The sequence below is a fragment of the Lagopus muta genome, chromosome 6, assembly GCF_023343835.1.
Source record: "Lagopus muta isolate bLagMut1 chromosome 6, bLagMut1 primary, whole genome shotgun sequence".
In the NCBI taxonomy this organism is placed as follows: domain Eukaryota; kingdom Metazoa; phylum Chordata; class Aves; order Galliformes; family Phasianidae; genus Lagopus; species Lagopus muta.
In genome coordinates, this window is record NC_064438.1 from 47,877,873 (window position 1) to 47,898,912 (window position 21,040).

The 21,040-nt window shown below is 43.1% G+C and overlaps 2 protein-coding genes across 3 annotated transcripts in view; one reads left to right on the forward strand and one right to left on the reverse strand.

The window, feature by feature from the left end:
- Nucleotides 1–53: 53 nt before the first annotated feature.
- On the forward strand, nt 54–14,082 carry CCNK (cyclin K). Its single transcript, XM_048950199.1, has 11 exons — nt 54–340; nt 1,852–2,116; nt 3,062–3,143; nt 3,616–3,747; nt 4,566–4,671; nt 4,815–4,872; nt 6,928–7,097; nt 7,573–7,856; nt 10,060–10,093; nt 10,574–10,648; nt 12,740–14,082. The coding sequence occupies exons 2-11, from the start codon at nt 1,920–1,922 to the stop codon at nt 13,363–13,365; spliced, it is 1,764 nt and encodes a 587-aa protein (XP_048806156.1). The 5' UTR covers nt 54–340; nt 1,852–1,919; the 3' UTR covers nt 13,366–14,082.
- A 131-nt stretch (nt 14,083–14,213) lies between these two features.
- Nucleotides 14,214–21,040, reverse strand: part of CCDC85C (coiled-coil domain containing 85C) — a 101,640-nt gene continuing 94,813 nt past the window's right edge. The window contains exons 5-7 of one of the 2 annotated variants that reach the window (XM_048950201.1): nt 19,626–19,724; nt 17,753–17,865; nt 14,214–17,479 (exon numbers count right to left, since the gene is read on the reverse strand). In XM_048950201.1, coding sequence (XP_048806158.1) covers nt 17,776–17,865; nt 19,626–19,724 — 189 coding nt within the window. In that variant the 3' untranslated portion in view covers nt 14,214–17,479; nt 17,753–17,775. Of the gene's footprint in view, nt 17,866–19,625; nt 19,725–21,040 lie in introns of both variants that reach the window. The other variant, XM_048950200.1, reaches the window with a different exon arrangement.

A 21,040-nucleotide genomic window follows, 5' to 3' on the forward strand; every position in this document is an offset into this window, starting at 1 on the left:
CGCCTTCGGTCGCCCATTGGCTTCCGCAGCTTGCAATCCTGTCCCCTCGGCCTTGTGATTGGTCGGTTCTAAGGCCGGGGCAGACCGTTGCAGGACTGCTCATCGTGCTTAGCGGACACTGAAAAAGACGGGATTGGTTGCTGGAGTGTTCTACCGCTTCTCATTGGCCGCCGCGCGGCGGCCGCTCGGGGCTCGCGCGCTGCGCTCCGGTGACGTTGACGTGACGACGCAGCGAGCGGCCTGGCCTGCTTCCCAAGATGGCGGCGCGCAGAGCGCGGGGGCCGCGCTGTCGTTAAGAGGCCCGGTGCTCCACACCGCTCTGCTGTCCCGCGCGAGGCCTGTGAGTGCGTGGCGCGCGGGCGGCATCTCCTGGGCGTACAGTGGGTGGGAGTCCGGCCCTGAGGCACGGGGCGGGGGAGCGGTGGGGAGCGGGGGTGAGCGGGGGTACCGGGAGCCTCTGCGAGCCGGGGGAGGTAGGACGGAACCGGGCGCGAAGGGCGCTGCGTGAGGGAAATGCGAGGGAGCCGCGATCGGAGACCCGAGGGCTTGGCGGGGCGGCCGGGAGCGCTGTGTGACGGGTGGGGGGGGGGGGGGGGGGCGCGGTTCGCGGTGAAGGTTTTGGGGCTGCGGGGCCGTGCAGGCGGAAGTGCCTTTGGCTCTGAGAGGAACGGGCCTGGCTCGTTAAAAAGCTCATTAAAGTCGCGTCCGAGCGTGAGGAGGAGGAACCGTAACGGCTGTTAAATGAGGGGGGAGCCGGAGAGTGCTTTAAGCGGCTGTGGACTGTGTGTGACAGGGCTGTCAGTGGCACAGGGAGACCTGAAGGCCCTTCAGGGTGGCACGACATGCTTTCCTTCCTTCTGACGGAGAAACTTGCTGAGATTAGGAGAGATGGGTTATTGCTTTTTCTTTTTTCTCCTTCTGGCTGTTTGTTTGTCTTGCCATCCGTTTTCGCAGTGGAAACATCTGGAAAATCAAACTTCATCAGATTTGAGTAGGCTTACTCCTGGGTCTTCCTCTGACTGTTTTGCTTGGAGGAAATCTGTTGCGTCATATTGTAATGGGCGTTTGTTAGTGGAAGCTTTGCCAGTGTGCACAGCAATTTGGGCACGGTATCTGTAGTTTATTGAATTATAGTAGAAATAGCCTTGTGCCCAGAAGAAATAAAGGCACCTCTGTAAATTGTGGAAGGGCTGAGTGCCACTAACAACTCCAACACCAGAAAGCTGTCTGCAGAGCTTTAGTGCTGTCTGTATGGATAGGTGAAATGCTGGTCAGCATGCTCTAACTGTAATCTGCTGCCTTATTTTGGTGTGATTTTAGGTGGCGCTTTACCACACAGACCTATCTCAGTTGTCTTGATCTTCATGTGTGAAAGAACATTAATCTGTACTGTACTGTTTTTTTTCTTATGTAACTCAAGTGCAGATCACTTCACAAAGGTTTTAGCCAAGTGTTGCCATCCTGGTCATGTTTTCAGGAGACCCACTGTGTGTTAAAATTGTCTTCAGGCTGACCTAACATACGTGTCCTGGTTATGAAGAGTGATCTGATTTCATCTCCCTCCCTCAGCTGTTCAAATCTTGCTGCTGCCATCACTAAGTTGTTTTTTTCTTATTTTGTGGGCAAAATGGATTAAAGTTGTTCTATAGAAAAAGTAGCAGGTACTTTTGATAAAACGTTGTAGAAGTTTCTCTATCAAAGAATAGCAAAAATAATCATATATATGTTTGGTCTTTGAATTGCATTTGCAGTATACAGGGAAGATGAGAACACGTTAAATATTACCCATTTTTGAGCATGGAAAAAGAGTCCCCTCCATTTTAAAATATGTTCTTTTTGCTTTTCTTAAAGGTACTGAAGCTCCTAACCAGAAACTTTTCTGAAAACTTAACCAAGCAAGAACAGTTCTGTTTTAATAAATGAAGGAGAATAAAGAAAATTCCAGCCCTTCTGTAAACTTGGCAAATCTGGACCATACAAAGCCATGCTGGTACTGGGATAAGAAAGATTTGGCGCATACACCTTCACAGCTTGAAGGGCTTGATCCAGCCACCGAGGCACGGTACCGCAGGGAGGGGGCCAGGTTCATATTTGATGTGGGAACACGTTTAGGGCTGTATCCTTTAAATTCCTGATAGAAACGTGTTGGGGGTTTGAAGAGTTAAATATTGCAGAATATCTGTGGTTAGCTGTTCAAATGTTTCTCCATCATGAATCAAAAATCTTTTTAAGTGCTGCTTCGTAGTTTTAGCCATTCCTTGGGTAATCGAGGTGTTTTCTGACCCCCATTGGCAATAGAGGAGCAAAAGAGTACAGTCTTGTCTATTATGGATATTCTGGCATTTACCAGATGTGGTTTCACATCATGTAATTCACACAAATTACATGATTCCTCAAATTTTGAATTTTGTGTTCATTTTTCTACATATTTTAACTTTACAGATTCTAACCTGTGATCCACCTCCCCCTGCTTTTTCTTTCTTATAGGTTGGGATCTACAACTTTGTATATGTTGGTAATTCTTCCCATTGTCTCACCTCACAGATACCACTTAATTACATCTTTAAATCCCACGAGTTCTTTGTTTAATAAATCTTGAAGATATAATTTTGCGTTTATTCTGGCAGGGAAGAGTAGGGAGCATGTTCAGATGAAAGCTGTATTTGTAGGTATGAATGTTTAGTAACTGTTTTCTGCAGTAACAGTTTCATGTGAAGCGATACTCATACGAAGTGATACTTTTGTTCCCCTTTGTGCCTATTCTCTGCTTTTGAGCTTTTTGAGGTCAGTGGTGCTTATCATGCAGATGCCCATCATGGATTTGATGTGGATTTTTCTTACTGCCAGTAAACGCTTGAGGTATCGGCTGCATCCGGACTGAATTTGCACTGAGGGGGGTCGTGGCTTCTGTTTGTCCTTTAATTGCAATGTTTTTCAGCCAGTCAGTGAATGGACAGCTGCTTGAGATACTTGGTACATCAGAGTGTATCTTTTCCATTGGGTATATGTGGTTTAAAATTTGTTCTGTCACTCGCTTGAAGTTCCTTATCCTGCACCACAGACACTATGATACTCTAGCAACTGGAATCATTTACTTCCATCGGTTTTATATGTTCCATTCCTTCAAACAGTTCCCAAGATATGTAAGTATTTACCATATTGATTACCTAATGCCATGATGATGTGAAGGATAGGCTATCTGAAATGACTACAAGTCGAGGTTTTACTGCTTGCCTCGATGATTAAAAATGAATTTTTTTATCTCTTAATCAACACAACTTCTGTTTGTTCACTCATTTTTATGGTTGGAAATGTGCTTGTGTTGGTAACGTCTTGCTGATGCTTTTCTGTCACAGCTGATACAAGACAAATTCTACTTAGGGTCTCTAACCAAGAAATAAAGTTCTATGAAATGGTCAGTCCTCCAAATTCTGTCCTTTTCTTTGAGACTGAAAAGCTTAAATTAACACTACGGTAATATTAGAAGTCAATGTGCTTGTTAAATGTCTTCTGGGAAACTTCTACAGATCTGTTAATGGAAACTGACAGTGCTTTAATAATGTTGTACTGTACTGAATATGCAGACAACTCTTTGAAAGCACTTTTATTTTTTAGGTGACAGGAGCCTGCTGTCTCTTCCTGGCAGGGAAAGTTGAAGAAACACCTAAGAAATGTAAAGATATAATTAAAACAGCCCGTAGCTTGCTAAATGATGTACAGTTTGGACAATTTGGAGATGATCCAAAGGTAAAAAGAAAATACTCACATTGAACTCGTTTTCATCCTATTGTACCCAGCAACACGACAGGCCTTAAAGCACTGATTGGTTTTTGGTTGTTGCAAATTTCATGTTGAACATGCATTTGTGGCTCTTCTGGGTAACGTAGTAGGAATTATGAAAATAATTCTTGCTAATAGAGATAGTTCTTGCTAATACAAGTGAAGACTACTGCAGTAAATGTTTATATAAAAGGCTTATATTTGATTTCCTGTGAGCTCTGGTGTTATTTTGCAATTTAAAATAAATCTGGAGTCGTTGTGGTCAGAGCTAGAAATGCTGTCAAGACATAAATCACACTTAATGTGGCTTTAGGAATGAACCCACTGCAAATCTCAAGTCAAATAAGAGAGCATCATCTCAAATATTTTAAGGTTCTTGTTTATAGTACTTAGCAAAACTAAGCTTCTCTCAAAAGTGTTGCTGATGTTTTTTTGTAATTACAAGACAGATCTAAAACTAGAGAGATACGGTGGAAGCTTACCTGTTTGTTTTGTGTATTGGACAGTTTTATGCTATATCTGCTTCAGTTCTTTGTTGCACATAGGAAAAGGAATTTAAAACACAGCAGCCCTCTGCCCCAAGTAACTCTGAAGAAAAAGTGTCCAGATTTAAAAGAGTGATTAAGTTGGAAAGGTTTTTCTTCTCCTTGGAGACAAACCCTAATCAAACAAAAGCAGGCAAACATGTTTGCGTGGAGATGCTCTGTAGTCAGACTTCATACCAGCATAAAATATCTGTGAGTAAAAAAGGTCTGATATTGTGGTTACCTTGTTGTGTGTTGTAGGAAGAAGTGATGGTCCTTGAAAGAATCCTACTACAAACAATAAAGTTTGATTTGCAAGTGGAACATCCATACCAGTTCCTTCTCAAGTATGCTAAACAACTCAAAGGTAAAATGCTATAGAGTGAGCGAGTGCTGCCTGTTCTTAATTTATGACATCTTATTTACATTAATAGTGCAGGTGCGTTCTGCTCCAAAGAGTTTGCTTTTCTGATAACTTTATTTCTTTTATCTCTTCTGATTGTTTTTCAGGAGACAAAAATAAAATTCAGAAGCTGGTTCAAATGGCATGGACATTTGTCAATGACAGGTGAGATGGTACTGGGAAATGTTCTGGAAGTTAAATGGTTACTTACCACTAATGGTTGCTTACTCTATTCTGTGTTGAAATATTTCTTCGACATTTCTTTGCTTATTATGTGTTTTCTGCTCATACTGAGGACAGCTGAATTATTTCTTGATCTAGGTATTTTTTTATCTCTACCCTTTTACTGCAGAAGTAGTCCATTAAAACCTTGATATTATATGGGAATGCAATATTTATGCTTAATATTGCAGTCAGAAGCAAAGAAAGAAAAAAAAAAAAAGATGTTTATTGAAAGGACCAACACAGATTATAGATGTCAAGACAGAGTTTGGCTTCTTGCCCAGCCTGAGACACGTAGCTTATTCTGTTCATTGCAGGGGAGTTGGACTATGTGATGATGTTTAAGGGTGACTTCCAACTCAATAGATGCCATGAATCCAAATACACTACTGGATTGCATGCCAGAGGATAGCAGCTGTACTCTCCCAAGTTTTGTACACTAATGTATTTGGGATTATGTGGTGTTTATAACTTCTTAAGTATCCCATTTGCTTTCAGTCATCTGTAGCTTGCTGTAGAGAAAATCGATTTGAACTACTGCAAACGTTACTATTTTGCTGCAGCTAAGAAATAGTAATGAACACATCAGTGAGCTGTCAGGAACTTAGTTGGTTTGTTCCTATGGAGAAGAAAAAGGGAAAAGGGGAAAAAGAGGAAAAGAAGCAAGAATCACAGAATCATGGAATGGCCTGGGTTGAAAAGGACCACAATGATCATCTAGTTTCAACCCCCTGCTATGTGCAGGTCACCAACCAGCAGACCAGGCTGCCCAGAGCCACATCCAGCCTGGCCTTGAATGCCTCCAGGGATGGGGCATCCACAGCCTCCTTGGGCAACCTGTTCCAGTGTGTCACCACCTCTGTGTGGAAAAACTTCCTCCTAATATCTAACCTAAACCTCCCCTGTCTCAGTTTAAAACCATTCCCCCTTGTCCTATCACTGTCCACCCTCATAAAAAGCCGTTCCCCCTCCTTTATAAGCTCCATTCAAGTACTGGAAGGCAACAATGAGGTTTCCCCAGAGCCTTCTCTTCTCCAAGCTGAACAATCCCAGTTCCCTCAACCTTTCCTCATAGGAGAGGTGCTCCAGCTCTCTGAAATGTTATAGTTTACTATTAAAAACCAGTGGCTTTGATTATGACACGAATGTACTCAATTGCTATCAATAATATCAGTTAGTTTAGCATTAACTTTGACAAAGGCTATCCAGGGGATAACCTCTGACAGTTCTTATGGTTTGTTTTAAAACTCCAGATGGGTTGTTTCACAATTTCATGCTGGCTGTTCTACTTTTTTAGTATTTTACATTTGCTTGAAAAGCGAGCAGAAAATCTAAAATCCAATTTGAGCATCAATCCCTAAGCAGTGAAATGCAGTGACAGCACACTTCAGTAGCAGTGAACATAAATACTGTGTTTAGTTAAAGCTGCAGGTGAAACTGCTTTGCCATGTGGCTGCCCACACTGGAATGTAACGCTGCCTGTTGCACTCCCAAGTCGTGCTAGTTTTCTGCTTCAGAATTCCAAACTTTGCAGAGTGTGATGTAGAACTGCGAGCATCTGCTCTTTGCATTCTGTGTGTCTGAAATTGCTGTGGTAAAAGAGCACAGTGCAGGAATAGCTTAGTTGTGTAAACTCAGCTTAACTCACTTAAGTGGCTTTTCTAGGTTTCTCCATTGAATTTGTCTGAGATGTTTCACAGAATCATAGAATGGCCAGAGTTGGAAGGGACCTCAAGGATCACAAATCTCCAACCCCCCGCCACATGCAGGGCCACCAACCTCCCCATTTAATATTAGACCAGACTGCCCAGGACCCCATCCAACCTGGCCTTGAACACCTCTAGGGACGGGGCATCCGCAGCCTCTCTGGGCAGCCTGTTCCAGCACCTCACCACTCTCTGTGTAGAGGACTTAAGTTCTTTATGTTTAAGTGTAGTGGGAGTTGATGCAGTTATAGCTGTTGCACATTAAATTTCTATTTGTTTTTTTGTATCCCAGCCTTTGCACTACTCTGTCACTGCAGTGGGAACCTGAGATCATTGCTGTTGCAGTTATGTACTTAGCAGGCCGGCTGTGTAAGTTTGAAATACAGGAGTGGACTTCAAAACCAATGTACAGACGATGGTGGGAGCAGTTTGTCCAAGATGTTCCTGTTGATGTTTTGGAAGGTATGAGAAACATTTGCCAAAAAGAGAGGAGTATTTCTTTCAGCTACGTGATCTGAATCACAAGTAAATGCATATTGCTTTCTTTATGGGCCTTTAGTGCTGTGTCCTAACCAGATTTTTAATTGAACTTTTTCAATGATGATTTTAGTCTGGTTATCATGGTTAGTTTTATGATCAGTGTTTGCTTTGCTAATCATTTAATTTGTTTAGTTTATAACACAGCTAATTAGCTGCTGATCTGTGATGCGTTGTTTTGGTGTGGCGTTTGTTTGTTTTCAGTTGTTATTCCTTTTCTCCCTATTTTTAAATGCTCAGTTCTGTGAGCTCTGGAACTAATGCAGCCTGGTTTCTAGCAAATTACACCAGGGTTGCTGTCACTGAAGTTTGTTTTCAGTAAAAAGCTTAGTTGATTATGGTGAGCTAAGTGTACATTATGAGTCAATTATAATTGAGTTTTCTTTCTTTCTTTTTAAAGACATCTGTCACCAGATACTGGATCTGTACTCGCAGGGAAAACAGCAAATGCCTCATCATACTCCTCATCAGCTGCAGCAGCCACCATCTCTTCAGTCTACACCTCAGACACCTACAGTGCAACAATCACAGCAGTCCCAGGGTTCAGAGCAATCGCAGACTCAGCAGCAAAAAGAGTCACAGCAGTCATCACAACAGCAGCAGCAGCAGCAGCAAACACAAGCACAGCAACCTAAAAAGCCTTCTCCCCAGCCAAGTCCTCCTAGACAGATTAAAAGACCAGCAGTAAGTTTAACTTCGATCTTCAACTTGCATTTTATTTTTAAGCTCATCTGATGTCACTTTTATTTAAAGGCTCTGTTGTGCAGCAGCTTTGTTTGCTTTAAGGATCAGCCCGGTAATTAATTTGTTATGGTAGACTTCTGTTAGTTATATGGCAAGAATGTCAGCGTAGAGCAGCCTTGACAGTTCTGGCATACTGTATTCTCATTTCACTTGAGGCAAAACCAGGTGGACAGGCATCTAAGGCAGCATCAGCTACTGAGGTTTGTGGTTCTGTGCCATCTGAATTTGTTGTGTTACTGTTGAGCAAGCTTAATTAAGGAAAGGTGTCTATTTTCTGTTACCACCTCATCGTTGAAAATAAGAAACTTCATGGGCAATAGAATAATACTGTAAGTACTCCAGATGCTTTTACAAGGCCTTTTACAAGTTATATTTTACAAAGCATAGCCTGCTGCTAGAGGAAGAAAAGCTGTGCTGCCAAATATGTGGTTCTTGCCCTGAGTACTAACTTTAGAGTTATTCAGGATAGAAGGCTGATTAAATGTGTTCAAGAGCTTGAAAACTGAGAGAGCTCTTTATAGACGGTGTGTATTGGTTTTCATGCTTTTTCTACTGTCAGCACAAACCCTGCTTGGGTGGTCGGATCTGCAGGGCAGGGAACTCTTTTCTTACTTTTAGTCAACAAAAATATGTAGGATAGTTTGGCACTTTAGAAATCATAGACAACAGCTGGGATTTCTCTGGGTGTCTCCATCCCAGTTGGAAGTTTTAGAAATGCTTGTTCTAAATGTCTTCATTCAAAGCATTACCAATTGCACCCCATCCTATGCACTGATGAACTATCTAAAGGGGACAAAAGCAGTGCCTTCAGCATGAGCAGTGCTTTCCAGTCGAGTCCTCAGAGCACTTTCTTTGAAGTCAGAGGTTGAGTTCCACCATCTAAGAATTAACAAAGGGAATAAAAACGCAGATAAAAAGGTGAGTCTGATGGAGTGCAGGCATCCAGAACAAAAATAAAGTGTGACTACAGGACTTTGCTGTTCTTCTAGAGAGCAGCAAAAATTGAGAAAAAGAAATGCGATGATCTGAACTCATCCTTTCTTCAGAAAACATTCTGGGAGAGCAAAATCTGTAACATTTGAACAATTTACTTGGTGCTTCTGAAATATTCTTCTTCAGTTAGATGAACCACAAACCTTTTTAAAAATGTTTGCCTCCTCCTATAAATAGGGCTTTGCATGACATCTCCTTCACTTTGTATGGAATATAAATACACTTCATTCCTGGAGGCTAGATTTTCCATTTACATGAGCTCCTAGAACTGCATTACTTTTTACCGAGCCAGGATATTTTCAAGCAGCTGAGGCATTGGCCCGTGACTTACAAGCCCATAGTAGCTGCCTCAAGCATATGCACACGCTCTGCGTCTCTAGTGTTGAAGAGCTCTTGAGTGTTCAGTTGATTTTGCTAAAAATACACTCGTGAATCATGAGATACAGACAGTAAGCTCAGTTTGATTAAACCAAGAATTATTAGTGGGAACACTTCTAATGCATGGAGAAATGGCACTAAATGAGCAATTCCATTATGACGTGCGTAAAGCTTTTTATGAATACTGTAAATAAGAATTAGCATGCTAATAACACTAAAGTTAACTCTGGTCCAGTTGCTCTTTCCGTCCTTGTGGCAGTTGGGATTTAAGACTAAGTGACTAAGATTGTCCTTGAAAAGCAGGGAAGTGGCCAGAAGGTGGCTGGAGATAAGTTGAATTGACTGTCAAAGGGATACAAGATTGAAGAAGTCTTAAGCAGTCCTCAGGTACCTTTGGACAGCAGAAATCTTGAGAATGCTTGGCAGAATGAAGAGGAATTCACTGTCCTAATTGGAGTGAAATGCCATTCCATTCTTCCTGCAGAAACTGAAGTGATGGGAGCTGAGCAACAGTTGGTGAAGACAGAACCATGAGACCTAACACAGTCCCTTGGAAAAACACTCATTCAAAAACTATGTACCCTTCTAACTTTTATCTTCCTTTTAAATGGCTTTCTACAAAAAAAAAAAAAAAAAAAAAAAAAAAAAAAAAAAAAAAAAAGTTGTTTCCTGATTTGCTTGCTTTTCAGAATGTTGAAATGCTTTGTGTTTTGCAGTAAACACCTTTCTTTTCTCCTCTTCCTTTTTTTTTTTTTTTTCTTTTTTACTACAGGCCGTCTCTCCGAAAGAAGAAACAAAGACAACAGGTAAATGCCAATATTTGATTCCTTTCATTTTATGTAAACAGTGCAGTCCTAAACTATTTTAGTATCAATGCTGTATCTGTAAATGCATGCTGAAAATATTTTTTAAATGTTCCTAACTGGGAAACTTGTGGAAATGGAATATAAGTGTGCCCCAGTAGTCCCTTACTACAGTTAAGTCAGTAGACCTCTCACTAAACTTTGCTACTCTTAGCATACAACTCTTCATCATTTGGAGTAGTGCTTCAGCAAGCTGTGGGACCCTGAAAAAACTGATGATGCCACGTCACTGAATATCCACACTAATAAGAATTCTGTTAGTAATTAGTGACATTTTAATTGGCTGCTGGCATGGGTAAAAAGCATCTCCCATGTTTGCGTCGAGTAGCGTGACAGATGGTGACTGTTAGAACGGGACTGTGCGGGGACTTGGGAAAGCACTGCAGAGCCACGGCTAATGAGGAACTTCCAAATGTGTTTCAGAACCACCACCACCATCCAAAATTCCCAAAATCGAAACTTCACATCCACCAATACCTCCTCCACATCCACCTCCAGGTAAGCTTTGATTTTCTAAAACACATCTACTCTTGCAGTTAATCCTTCGTTCATATGGCTTTAGAGGTGGAAGGGAGGATGGGGAGGAATTTGTTGCCTTGATTAAGCAGCTTGGCAATTAAATGCATTAGGTGGATAAGCACAAGAAGGAATTTCTTTTTAGTAGTATAGGCTTTTCCAGAGAGAAGGAAAAAAAGTTCTGATGGAAATAAGAGCATACTTTGTGGGCCAAGCTTTGACTTTTAAAGGGATAGAAGAATGAAGCAAACTCCAGCATGCAAAAAATGACAGACTAGCAGGCCTAGGACTCATGATATGGAAAAGGATGGCAGATGCCTTACTATCAGTATAGCTTCCAGCTGTCCTACAGAAGACCTGCATGCTACATCTTTAATGCAGAAATGTTGCAGGTACGTAACTTCCAAAAAGTAAAGGGGATGCTTTGCTGTGTCCCAAAACTGGGCTCTGTCTGCCAGAGAGCTTTAGCTCTGCACACATCTTACTTTCACAAACATACTGCTATAAAAACTTACTTACCTCCAGTGCCTTTATGGGTTAGCAATCCTTCCACTGACCCTTAAATATTACAAACATTTTACAGAGCATAGTCTGTAATGTAACTGTAAGATGGCCACTTCTGACAGAAATACAGGAGAGAAAAACTATGCTCTGAATTATAGTAAGAACATCTTTCCCCATTTGTTAAAAACTCATTAAGAATAAAGGGATTCTTCCAAAGATCACATTCATCATTCCTTCCAATGTTAATTATTGAAAGCACATCTTAAATCCAGAGTGATAATGGCAGTGGGCAAATGGAGAAATTATCGCCTGTGTAATGCAGTTACACAGTTACAAGTCCTGGAAATGCTGTGCATCACAGCCAGCATCCCCACCGTGCAGCATCTAATGGTGCAGCTGTCCTAGAAGGCAGTTTTGCTGTTTGTTGTTGATGGCTGTTTACATGAGGCAGATCCTTTTGATGCAGGTAACAAACCTGTTCCCTTTCCTACCTAAAATTTTCCTCTTAAAATTTGCTTATATAAGCACATCATTGTATAAGCACTGATGCATTATAACAGCCTCTCTTGCCTGTCCTTTGAGGAAACAGCTCTTGAAAGCTAGTAGTATTTATTGACCAAATGAATAAAAGGACTGGAAGACTTACATTCTGTTTAGCTTTGTCAGTTTAGTTGGTGGATGTCCCTGGAAATGACTGTCTGCTTCTAAATAACTTTTCCTAGCTGAGCAATGGTTTTAGGTGCTTACATGCACAAGTAAGTTGAACGTCAGAAGCCCCAAACCATTTTGCTTGGGCCTTTTGATACAGACTGTATCAAACCATACAGAGATGTTGCCATGAGGTTATTCATCTTACTGTAGAATTCCTTACTTTACAAAGTCTATATTAGAAGGGAAACACATTCTTATTTGAAGGCTATTTAAAGCACATTCTTAATGGAAATGGCCAAATATAGTTCTGTGAAAATCTGACCTTTCTGTGAACTTCATCAGACTGTCGTGTGTTGAGCTCCCTGAAATTAATCAGTGGAACAAAGCTGATCAGATTTCGTGTTCTAAGTAATCTCCAGCAGTTTTTTGCTTTTTATTTTTTTTCTGTTAAAAGACTTGAGACTTTGGCCTGTGTTCCTACATAGTCCTTCGCAACGTGGGAGGCAAGTGAAGTTCAGAGCAATCCCAGGGCACCTCTTGGAGTGTAAAAGGGCAGAAAGGGGATGGGATGTGTAGACAAAAGAAGTTGGAAGCTCTTATCAAAAGCTCTTTGATATGCTGGGTCTCAGGACTTTTAGAAGTGTACCAGTTACGATTCTCTTCTTCCAGTCGGCTGATTGTAGAACAGTATTGAAATGAAAATAGTAGGAAGAAAGGAAGATGCGTTTGAGAGTGGGAAAACTGACCAGGATCTTTGTTGTACAGTTATTTTCTAATGACAGAACAAGGTCTGACCGTGTACCATATGGCACTCAGAGGCTTAGGAAATCGTTGATTACTCTTTTGATAAAATAACTGGAAGAAAATACAGATGTAGTGAGAAGCTATTGCCACCATCAGTGAGATTTTCTTTTCCAGAGCGCAAGCCTCCTTTGACAAGTGCAGTTTCCATGGGAGAAGCAGAGCAATCTACTGCTGTGGACTCGGTCGATATGCCGAAGGTCCAGATTCCTCCCCCCGCTCATCCTGCCCCGGTGCATCAACCTCCTCCTCTGCCGCATCGCCCCCCGCCCCCGCCCCCCACCAGTTACATTACGGGGATGTCTACTACAAATTCGTACATGTCAGGGGAGGGTTATCAAAGCCTTCAGTCCATGATGAAAACAGAAGGACCAACTTACGGAGCTCTGCCACCGGCCTACGGACCGCCGGCTCACCTGCCGTACCACCCTCATGTCTATCCTCCCAATCCCCCGCCACCGGTTCCCCCTCCGCCTCCCGCATCGTTCCCTCCCCCCAACATCCCACCTCCTACTCCTGGATACCCTCCCCCACCTACATACAATCCTAATTTCCCACCTCCCAGGCTGCCTCCCACCCATGCGGTGCCACCTCACCCACCACCTCCAGGGCTGGGAATGCCCCCGGCCAGTTATCCCCCGCCCGCCGTTCCCCCAGGCGGGCAGCCCCCCGTACCGCCTCCAATCCCCCCACCCGGGATGCCGCCCGTAGCAGGACTTGGACGTGCTACGTGGATGAGATAGCATGAGGTGATTGGCACGGGATCCCTTGGTGTTGAGCGGGCAGGAGGAGCTAGCCAAAAGCCTGCTTTGTAAAGACGGGGAGGGTAATTTGTATAATTTAGATGAAGAAATGAGACGGTGAAATGAAAATTTAGCTGACCTGTTTGCAGTCTTGTTTATGGTGAGTTATATAGGCTTCTAGATTTTAATGAGCTTTGCAGTATCTATTCTAACTTTATACATTTGTCTTAAGTTTAAATTGTCTGAGTTATTCCAGCACTGGATTACTTTGTACTAGCAAAAACCTTAACCAGCCATATTGGCTCAATTGTATCAGTAAGAAGTAAATTTCCTTCTAGAAATCAGTGCCTATTTTTGAGTATCAGAATAGCCAGATACCATGGAATTTCATCTATAATAAGAAACTTCATTTTTAGTAATAATTAAAAACAACACAATGTCGAGCATAAAAGCTACTTTATTTAAAGAGAGATTCTGAATGCTGACTGACTGGAATCGTTTTGAGGTGTTTGCCTTGCTGATATTTTTGTTTTGGAATGTACTGGTATCTTAAAGTATTGTTATGTTTACACCTATTTACAAATTCCTGTACATAATATATATATTTTCTAAGTGTGAAAGTCTGAATGTAACAACCTACTGTGATGTACATCCTGGTTATAAGTGGGACTAACTCCATTCACGTCATCTACCCAAATAAAATTGGTTCTGAACTCAGCGGGCTTCCAGGGTTGTCGCGTTCCTCAGTTTGTAACTGTGATTCACACTTCACCGTATTCCAGCGGCTGCCGCCCAAGTCTTATTCATCAGTTTATTGAAAAAGAATGTATTTTAATTTATTCAGCTAGAAGTATACACTATCACAATCCATCTCTTACTTCATTTGTACTAAAATATTTCAAATGAATGTTTTACACACATTATCAAAAAAATCTGTACTAATACTTTCCGTCCCCAAAAAAGCTAGAGTGGTTCAGTAATAGGTAAAAACGCGTGCTAAGGTCTAAAGAATTCTGCTATGTACACAACAGCGGGTGCTAACTTTTCCAGTTCTTTGAAATTCATATACAGAAAATAGAGCAGGGCTGTAAGATCACGGGTTGAACAGAAATCAAACTTTAAACTGATTTCTAAAGCAGCACAAATAGACTTTCCCCACATTATGAAAAATATACAATTTTATCACTTTACAGTCATGCACTTGGTTTGCAAAAGATCAGTAGTAACTCTTCCCCCGCAGTCTCTAAAAAGATAAAAGGTCACTTTAACACTGGTTTATTTCAATAGCTAATATTTGGATACAAATGTGCCGTTCTCAAACAAGGTTGTGCTCAGCAGTCTTAGCAAGGTGCAAAGAGCCGACGGCAGCCGGTTACACCACAGCGTTCCAGAGCCTTCTACAGAAACGCCGCTCCCTTCAGTCGCCCCAACCAAAGCCAAGGATGTCATTTCACTTCCCTTCAAGCAAAGTCCGTTGGTAACGCTGGATGCTTTCTTTGCTAGAGGATTGCAGAACCTAGGGCTTCAGGCTTGAGGAAATCACACTTGGTCTGCTGCTCAACAAATAGCAATTCAGTGGCCGTGATTTCAAGGGAAGCTCCCCTCCAGTGTGATGTACAGAAACTGAAAACTCAGCATGGATCCATTAATTTAAATACGCAGATAATTCGGCTTCCAGACAACTGAAAGTTTAGCATCCAGGTCATCCCGTGAAGTCACCAAGCGTTGGTTTAATCCACGAAGACACTTTGTAGCTCAAATGGAGTTCAGAGCAGCATGCCTAAATACCCTCAGACAGCACCCTACTGTACAGCACTCGTGTTCTGCAAAATCAACGCGCATCTTACACCGAAAATCTATGCTGCCAACCAGAACCATCAATAAAACAACTGTCACTTCAAGAGCAGCAAAGGCTGTTCAGCAGGACTACTGGCTCCCCTGAGAAGTGGCTCTTTTGGCTTTGCAGCACTACTGGGCCTCAATCACAGCACTGTTTCCCATGGAGAAGAGCTCTGCAGGTGGAACAAAACAGGCTTTGCTTGTAGAAAGTGATACAGGGAATACTTGAGAGAGAGCTACATAGCTGGCAGGGCTGGTAATCTGATCAGCAGAGCTCCTGTCTCCTTGAGAGCGCTTGCTAGTCTTGATATAGTCCTAAAATAGCAAGCATGTCATCAACAAAATTAACACCCCAAGAACTCTGGCAACGTTTTGTTGTTTTAGTTAAAATTCACTGACGTAAATTAACCTCGTTCCCAATATGATTAAATTCTCTGCTTAATCCAGAGATTAGATGCCACCAAAATTAAAATGGGCTTTCAAGCTGACAGAAGCTACAGTAACCCTCTGTTATGCATTCCATGCTAAGGAAGAACGATGGTCTGATTTATATCACCTTTTCTGGTACAAAAAGATACAAATTTTGCAGGGTGAAGAAAGGTAATCCAGGGTGACTACAGACCCGAGGTTAAAACACGAAGCAAGAAGGAGGAATTCAGGAAGCTTCTGCAGATGGCAGATTTTAAAGGGGAGTCGTAGTCCTGAATGGATCTTTCCAGACTACACTGGGTATAAATATCACCAGAGTTAGAATGAGCAAGTTCAGTGTTTGCTGACTGAGCAATAGTGAGAAATACACTACAGGCTGGCAGTGTGTGTGTGTGTGTGTTTTGGGGGAGGTCGTTGTTCTTCACTTTTTTTGTTCTGTTTTGATTTCTGCACTCAATAATGAGGTGGTTCTTAACGGTTAGCATGAATGTTGGTTGCATTCTGGCTCTGTTTTTGTTGCTTACAGATCTAGGCTCTGACACCACAAATTCTTTACCCAGGCAGCTGGTTATACTAATTACCATGGGAGCAATTAGCTGTTTCCTATCTCGCAGCGTGGGCCTCCTGGTATTGTATTGGTGCTCCATATTCATCAAGTAGCACAAATGAAGGACTCAGCCGGTAGAGCAAAGTAATTTAAGAGGAAGAACCTGTCTCACTAATCCATCTGCAGCTGTGACTGAGTCCTAGAGAGGATAAGACGAAAGTAATGGTGTCTGAGGTCATTAAATCTTTGAGCTAATCACTAAAATTGATGCAACTTCTGAAGAGAAGGCTTTGATCATTACATGTATCTGTCTTTTACATTATTTTACACCAATGAGCTTAAGAAACAAGTTCAGCTTCCTCGCACTACTGGGAAATACGGGAACACTGAGTGAAATACAAGAACAGCTGCTGTGATAGCTTGGAAGAGAAGGGGTGAGGTTCAGATTCTTACAGCTATACAAGCGGTACTGCACAATAGCAAAATATAAGTCCCATTGTTTTATGTACAACCACTTGAAGAAGAAAAAACCCACTTGTTTTGGTTCATTAACAAAAATAAAGCTTCAGTGGCAGGAAGTAGTCTCACCAGACAGCCTGTGTTTACTGAGCTTTAATCAGCTCTGCAAGGTTGTTGTTGTTGGGTTACCTTTCACAGTAACCGACAGAGGAGAAGGATCCAGGGAGAACATTAAAAAGAATGCCCAAATCTTCCACAGGTGAAAGATGAGCTGCTCTTGAAGATACTGTGAAAGCCATAAGCACTGTTAGGATGGCAGTTTCTGCTGAATTGCTTAGTAGTAAAACCTTACAGGAACAGTGTTGCCATATTTGTAGGAAATACTGATGTGTGACAAAGTGACTTCAGTTCATTCACATGACAGCTGCAGAAATCTCATCATTTGTTCATGAAAAATAGTTCATTAACAGCTCATACGGCGTCTCAAGCTTTTCTGTATGCTGGTGTGATGAGTGCCACCATACAACATACACAGGGGGGCAAAGTGCTTTCATCTCACTGCTCAGCGTTTTACACAGCGCCAGGTGAAAACAGTTCTGTTTCTTCCTTCACAACAAGCACTTCCAAAAACCTGCTAGCAGCTCAGGAGCCTGACAGCCCATCAGCTGGGGAATTCAAATTGCTCTTTGCTCACAAGGTTCCATCAGGTGCTGCCTGGAGCCGCTAACCTAGCTGTGACTCACTGACAAGCAGGTGGGCAGGAGCGACACAAACTGTGACTTCTCCATGGATTAAGGGTTCTTCTTGTTTGTCTTCAAAATGCTCTCAAGTTAGTTAATTCTAAAAACAGACCATACAACAAAGCGGGTTTGAACTACAATACAAACGATGCAATTCTGGTATGACTGGATGGTTACCCATTGAACATCAGTTCCAGAGCACCACAGCCTGGAAATCAGGCCTTTAGCTGCCGTATTTACACTATTGACAGTTACAAAAAAAAAAAAAAAAAAGCCAAAAAAAGGAAACCCTGAAAAAACTCAACCCCCAACTCCCACAGAACGGGCAGCCAGAAATAGTGAGCTCTGCCCCTCGGAGTCTTCACAGAATCACCTCCAGCCCACGGGACAGCACTCCTACAACGGCCCCTTGAACTGGTTTCCCGACAGATGTTGCCTGATGGAGGGTTTGGAGCTTGCAGCATCGCCCAGCTTTCGCCAAACAACCTGTGAGGAAAATATACAGGGCGGGGAGAGAAAAGCAGGAATTAAAACTCAAAGGCCGCCGAGCTGTAGTACATCGCTTACTATCAGGATCCGCGATTTCCCATAGCCGGGCTGTCATTCTCAGCAAGGCCACTTGGTGGCCCCTGTGCATCAGTTTCCATGGGAAAGCCATTGATGCATTTTTCTAATTAGACTCTCGAAATTAGAACCATTTCTGCCTGAGGTAATAGCATAGAGCAAATACACCGGGTTCAGAAGTGAAGTTCAATGTTAGGTCAGCGCTGTCATGCTCACTGAAATTATGTTACCGTGAGGAGGAAAGATAAAGAAGGCATTAGTTAAAATTATACATGAAGGATTTTCTAAAAACATACATTTTATCACCAGTCACTGCTGGGGTGAGAGAGGCTATTTCTAAAAAATACAGAACTGCAAAGTGCTTTATAGGCGCCTTGAGTCTACACCAAAATAATATTTAAAGAAAAAAAAGCTGATGGCAGGCAATTATCAATTAGGCTGTTTGTGAGCATGAAGTTTCCACGTTTTACCTTCCCACTGCCTGGCTAAGAGAAGATGTGGCATTAAGCAGAGGAAATATCCCAACAATCTGACCCCATTTAGTCCGTGCTTGGCTTTGCTTGCAGGGATCCAGTGACGCAATGAAGCATCTCAGCCCTTGCCATGGATGCTTGCGGTGATTAAGCTCTGTAAGGCACACTTGTGTTCTTCACACCCCGTTTAGGATTTATGTGATTTTTTTTTCCCCTTTAAGATTTTCCTTGCTGTTTGCACGCAGGGAAGTGCTGTCTTTGTTCTTTCTGCCTCCCATTGTATCCATAAACCAACATACAACAGCAGAACCATCCCTACTGAATGCAGTAGCACTGTCTTGTCACCACAGCATTTTGTAAGACCCCACTGCAAGCAACTTCAGAATTTAAAAGGAAGATTAGGCTTCTCTCTGCTGCTGTGAGGTACAAAGCGGTGCCACTTGTGCTGACCTCCAGCACGGACTTCTAAAAGAGAAGGCTCCATGAGCATTCCCCTCCCTGCTGCGGGAGCTGCTGCTACTGTCAAACAGCAAATCCCCATCTGCACACGACATGCATTTGGAGCCCTGCTCCTGCAGAAATCCAAACCTCTTTGTTCAAAGCCAAAACACAGCCAAGGTACTTTGAAGCCAGAGGTGGTGGCCCAGCAGCAGACACAGAAAGCAAGCTTTTGGGATGAATGCTCCCTGTACAGTATGGGCTAAGCTCAGTTTACAGTGTGGTTGCCAAACTGGTTAGCGGTGCTAAAAGAACCCCACACATCATAATGCTGCTCAGTGCTTTCAAACAACAAGACTCTCCCTCTGATGTCACATCTTATGGTTTAGGCTCAAAGCCATTCAGGCTGTACGGCTTTGAACACAGCAACCAAATGCTGCTCAGCCCAAATGAAGTCCCTATGGGCACAGTTGGAGCAAGCTGTAAACAGGACTCTCATAGCCAGGGAGAGCCCTTTGCAGGGCCGGTGGTTAGCCAGAAAGCCACTGCCTTTCAGCAGAGGGGAAGTATCTGCTGAGCAGCGGCTGCTTGGTGCCGTGAATGAGGCGTTCAGATTACTGACACCCAAAGCAGGCGACAGCAGAGCCCAACCCTCCCCTGGTGCCTGTGGCTCTTGTATCAAACTGGGTTTGTATGCAGACCAGTGATCCCCCCTGCCTACAACAAAAGAACACAAAAGACAGTACTAGAATTACTGAGATGCATTCTTACATTACACATTTCACGAACAATCGCCTTCTCCTTTTCACTCAGGTCTTCTTCATAGTTGTCCTGCATTTGCCTATCCAAATTTTCATGGACCTCAAGGACCTAGAAAAAAAATATTACAAAAGTGTTGTGCTCCACAAACAATGAATACAATGCTGAGTGTCCTCAGCAACGTGTCAGAATCACAGAAGGGTTAAGGCAGGAAGGTACGTCTGGAGGTCATCTGGTCCAAGCTCTTGCTCCAGCAGGGCAACCAGAGTAACATCACTCATGAATATTTAAATCAGTAAAATTCATAAAGTCTTGAGACTCAAAGATGAGAACGAAACCATGCTGAGGATCCCCATTCTCTCCCTTTCTGCCCTGACAGTTTGCTTGTGTTCCGCTGCCTGCCTCATGTGGCTGACACCACAGCCCCAGGCACCACACGGCCTCCAGCAAAGCATGCTTCTCCATTCCTCCCTTCTGCAGGCAACTGTGGTCAGCCCACAGTTCTTAGGTCTAACGGCTTAACCACCTGAAAGCAGAGGTTTGTGCCACTGAATAACAGAGCACTGCACACCATTCAGCTGATGTGTCTCCAACCAACCATGAACTTTTAGATCTTAAACACACAGAGTCAATTTCACTCACTTTTGGCTGAAAATTGTTTTTACCCCATTTAGTTTCCCCAGGGAACCCCTCAGAGACCCATGGTGACAGCGTGCAGAAGCCGGCTGTTATCCCTGAGACTTGGTGCCCTGAGATCCTGATGCAATGTGCAGCTCTCATTCATTGCCTCTTCGAGCCAGATCCAGCCAGAATGAACAGGGGATGGAAACAAGGGGAAAGCAGCATCCCAGGTCTGTATGCTGACTGCTCTCCTCTGAAGGTGTCTTTCCCAACACAGGACTGCAACCACAGTGCATCCTCTCCACATCCCCACACCCAGGACTGCAACCACAGCAACAGGATAAAACCTGCTGGCACTGATCAGCAACAAATGAACAAGGGATGTGCCCAAAGAGGTATTTTGTGCACGGAAGTGCTACAGCACCCTGCCACCAGCAGCTTTGTAGGAGTGAGGAACCAGCTTTCCTTTCCATCCTGCTTGTGATTACGGGGCTTTTCCCACAATAGTATCAGGAGGAAAGCACTGCAAAAACAGGAAATGTGGCTGCAAAAGCACAGCAACAGCATGAAAGAGTGTGTGGGAGAGGATCTGAGATTTTTCAGAGTGCTTCTGATAGGCAGCTACCAGGGCTGCCTGCTACTGCAGCTCCACTGGGAGCCCTCAAAGGCACTCACTGGGCTCTGCAGGGCAGCCAGGCTGACCAGACAGCCCAAGGCTTGCAAGGAGATGGGGTCATGGCTCCCTGCATACTGGAAAGCAAGCACAGGTCACAGCAGCCAGAGTGTGTGAGGAGGCTTTGTGGCCT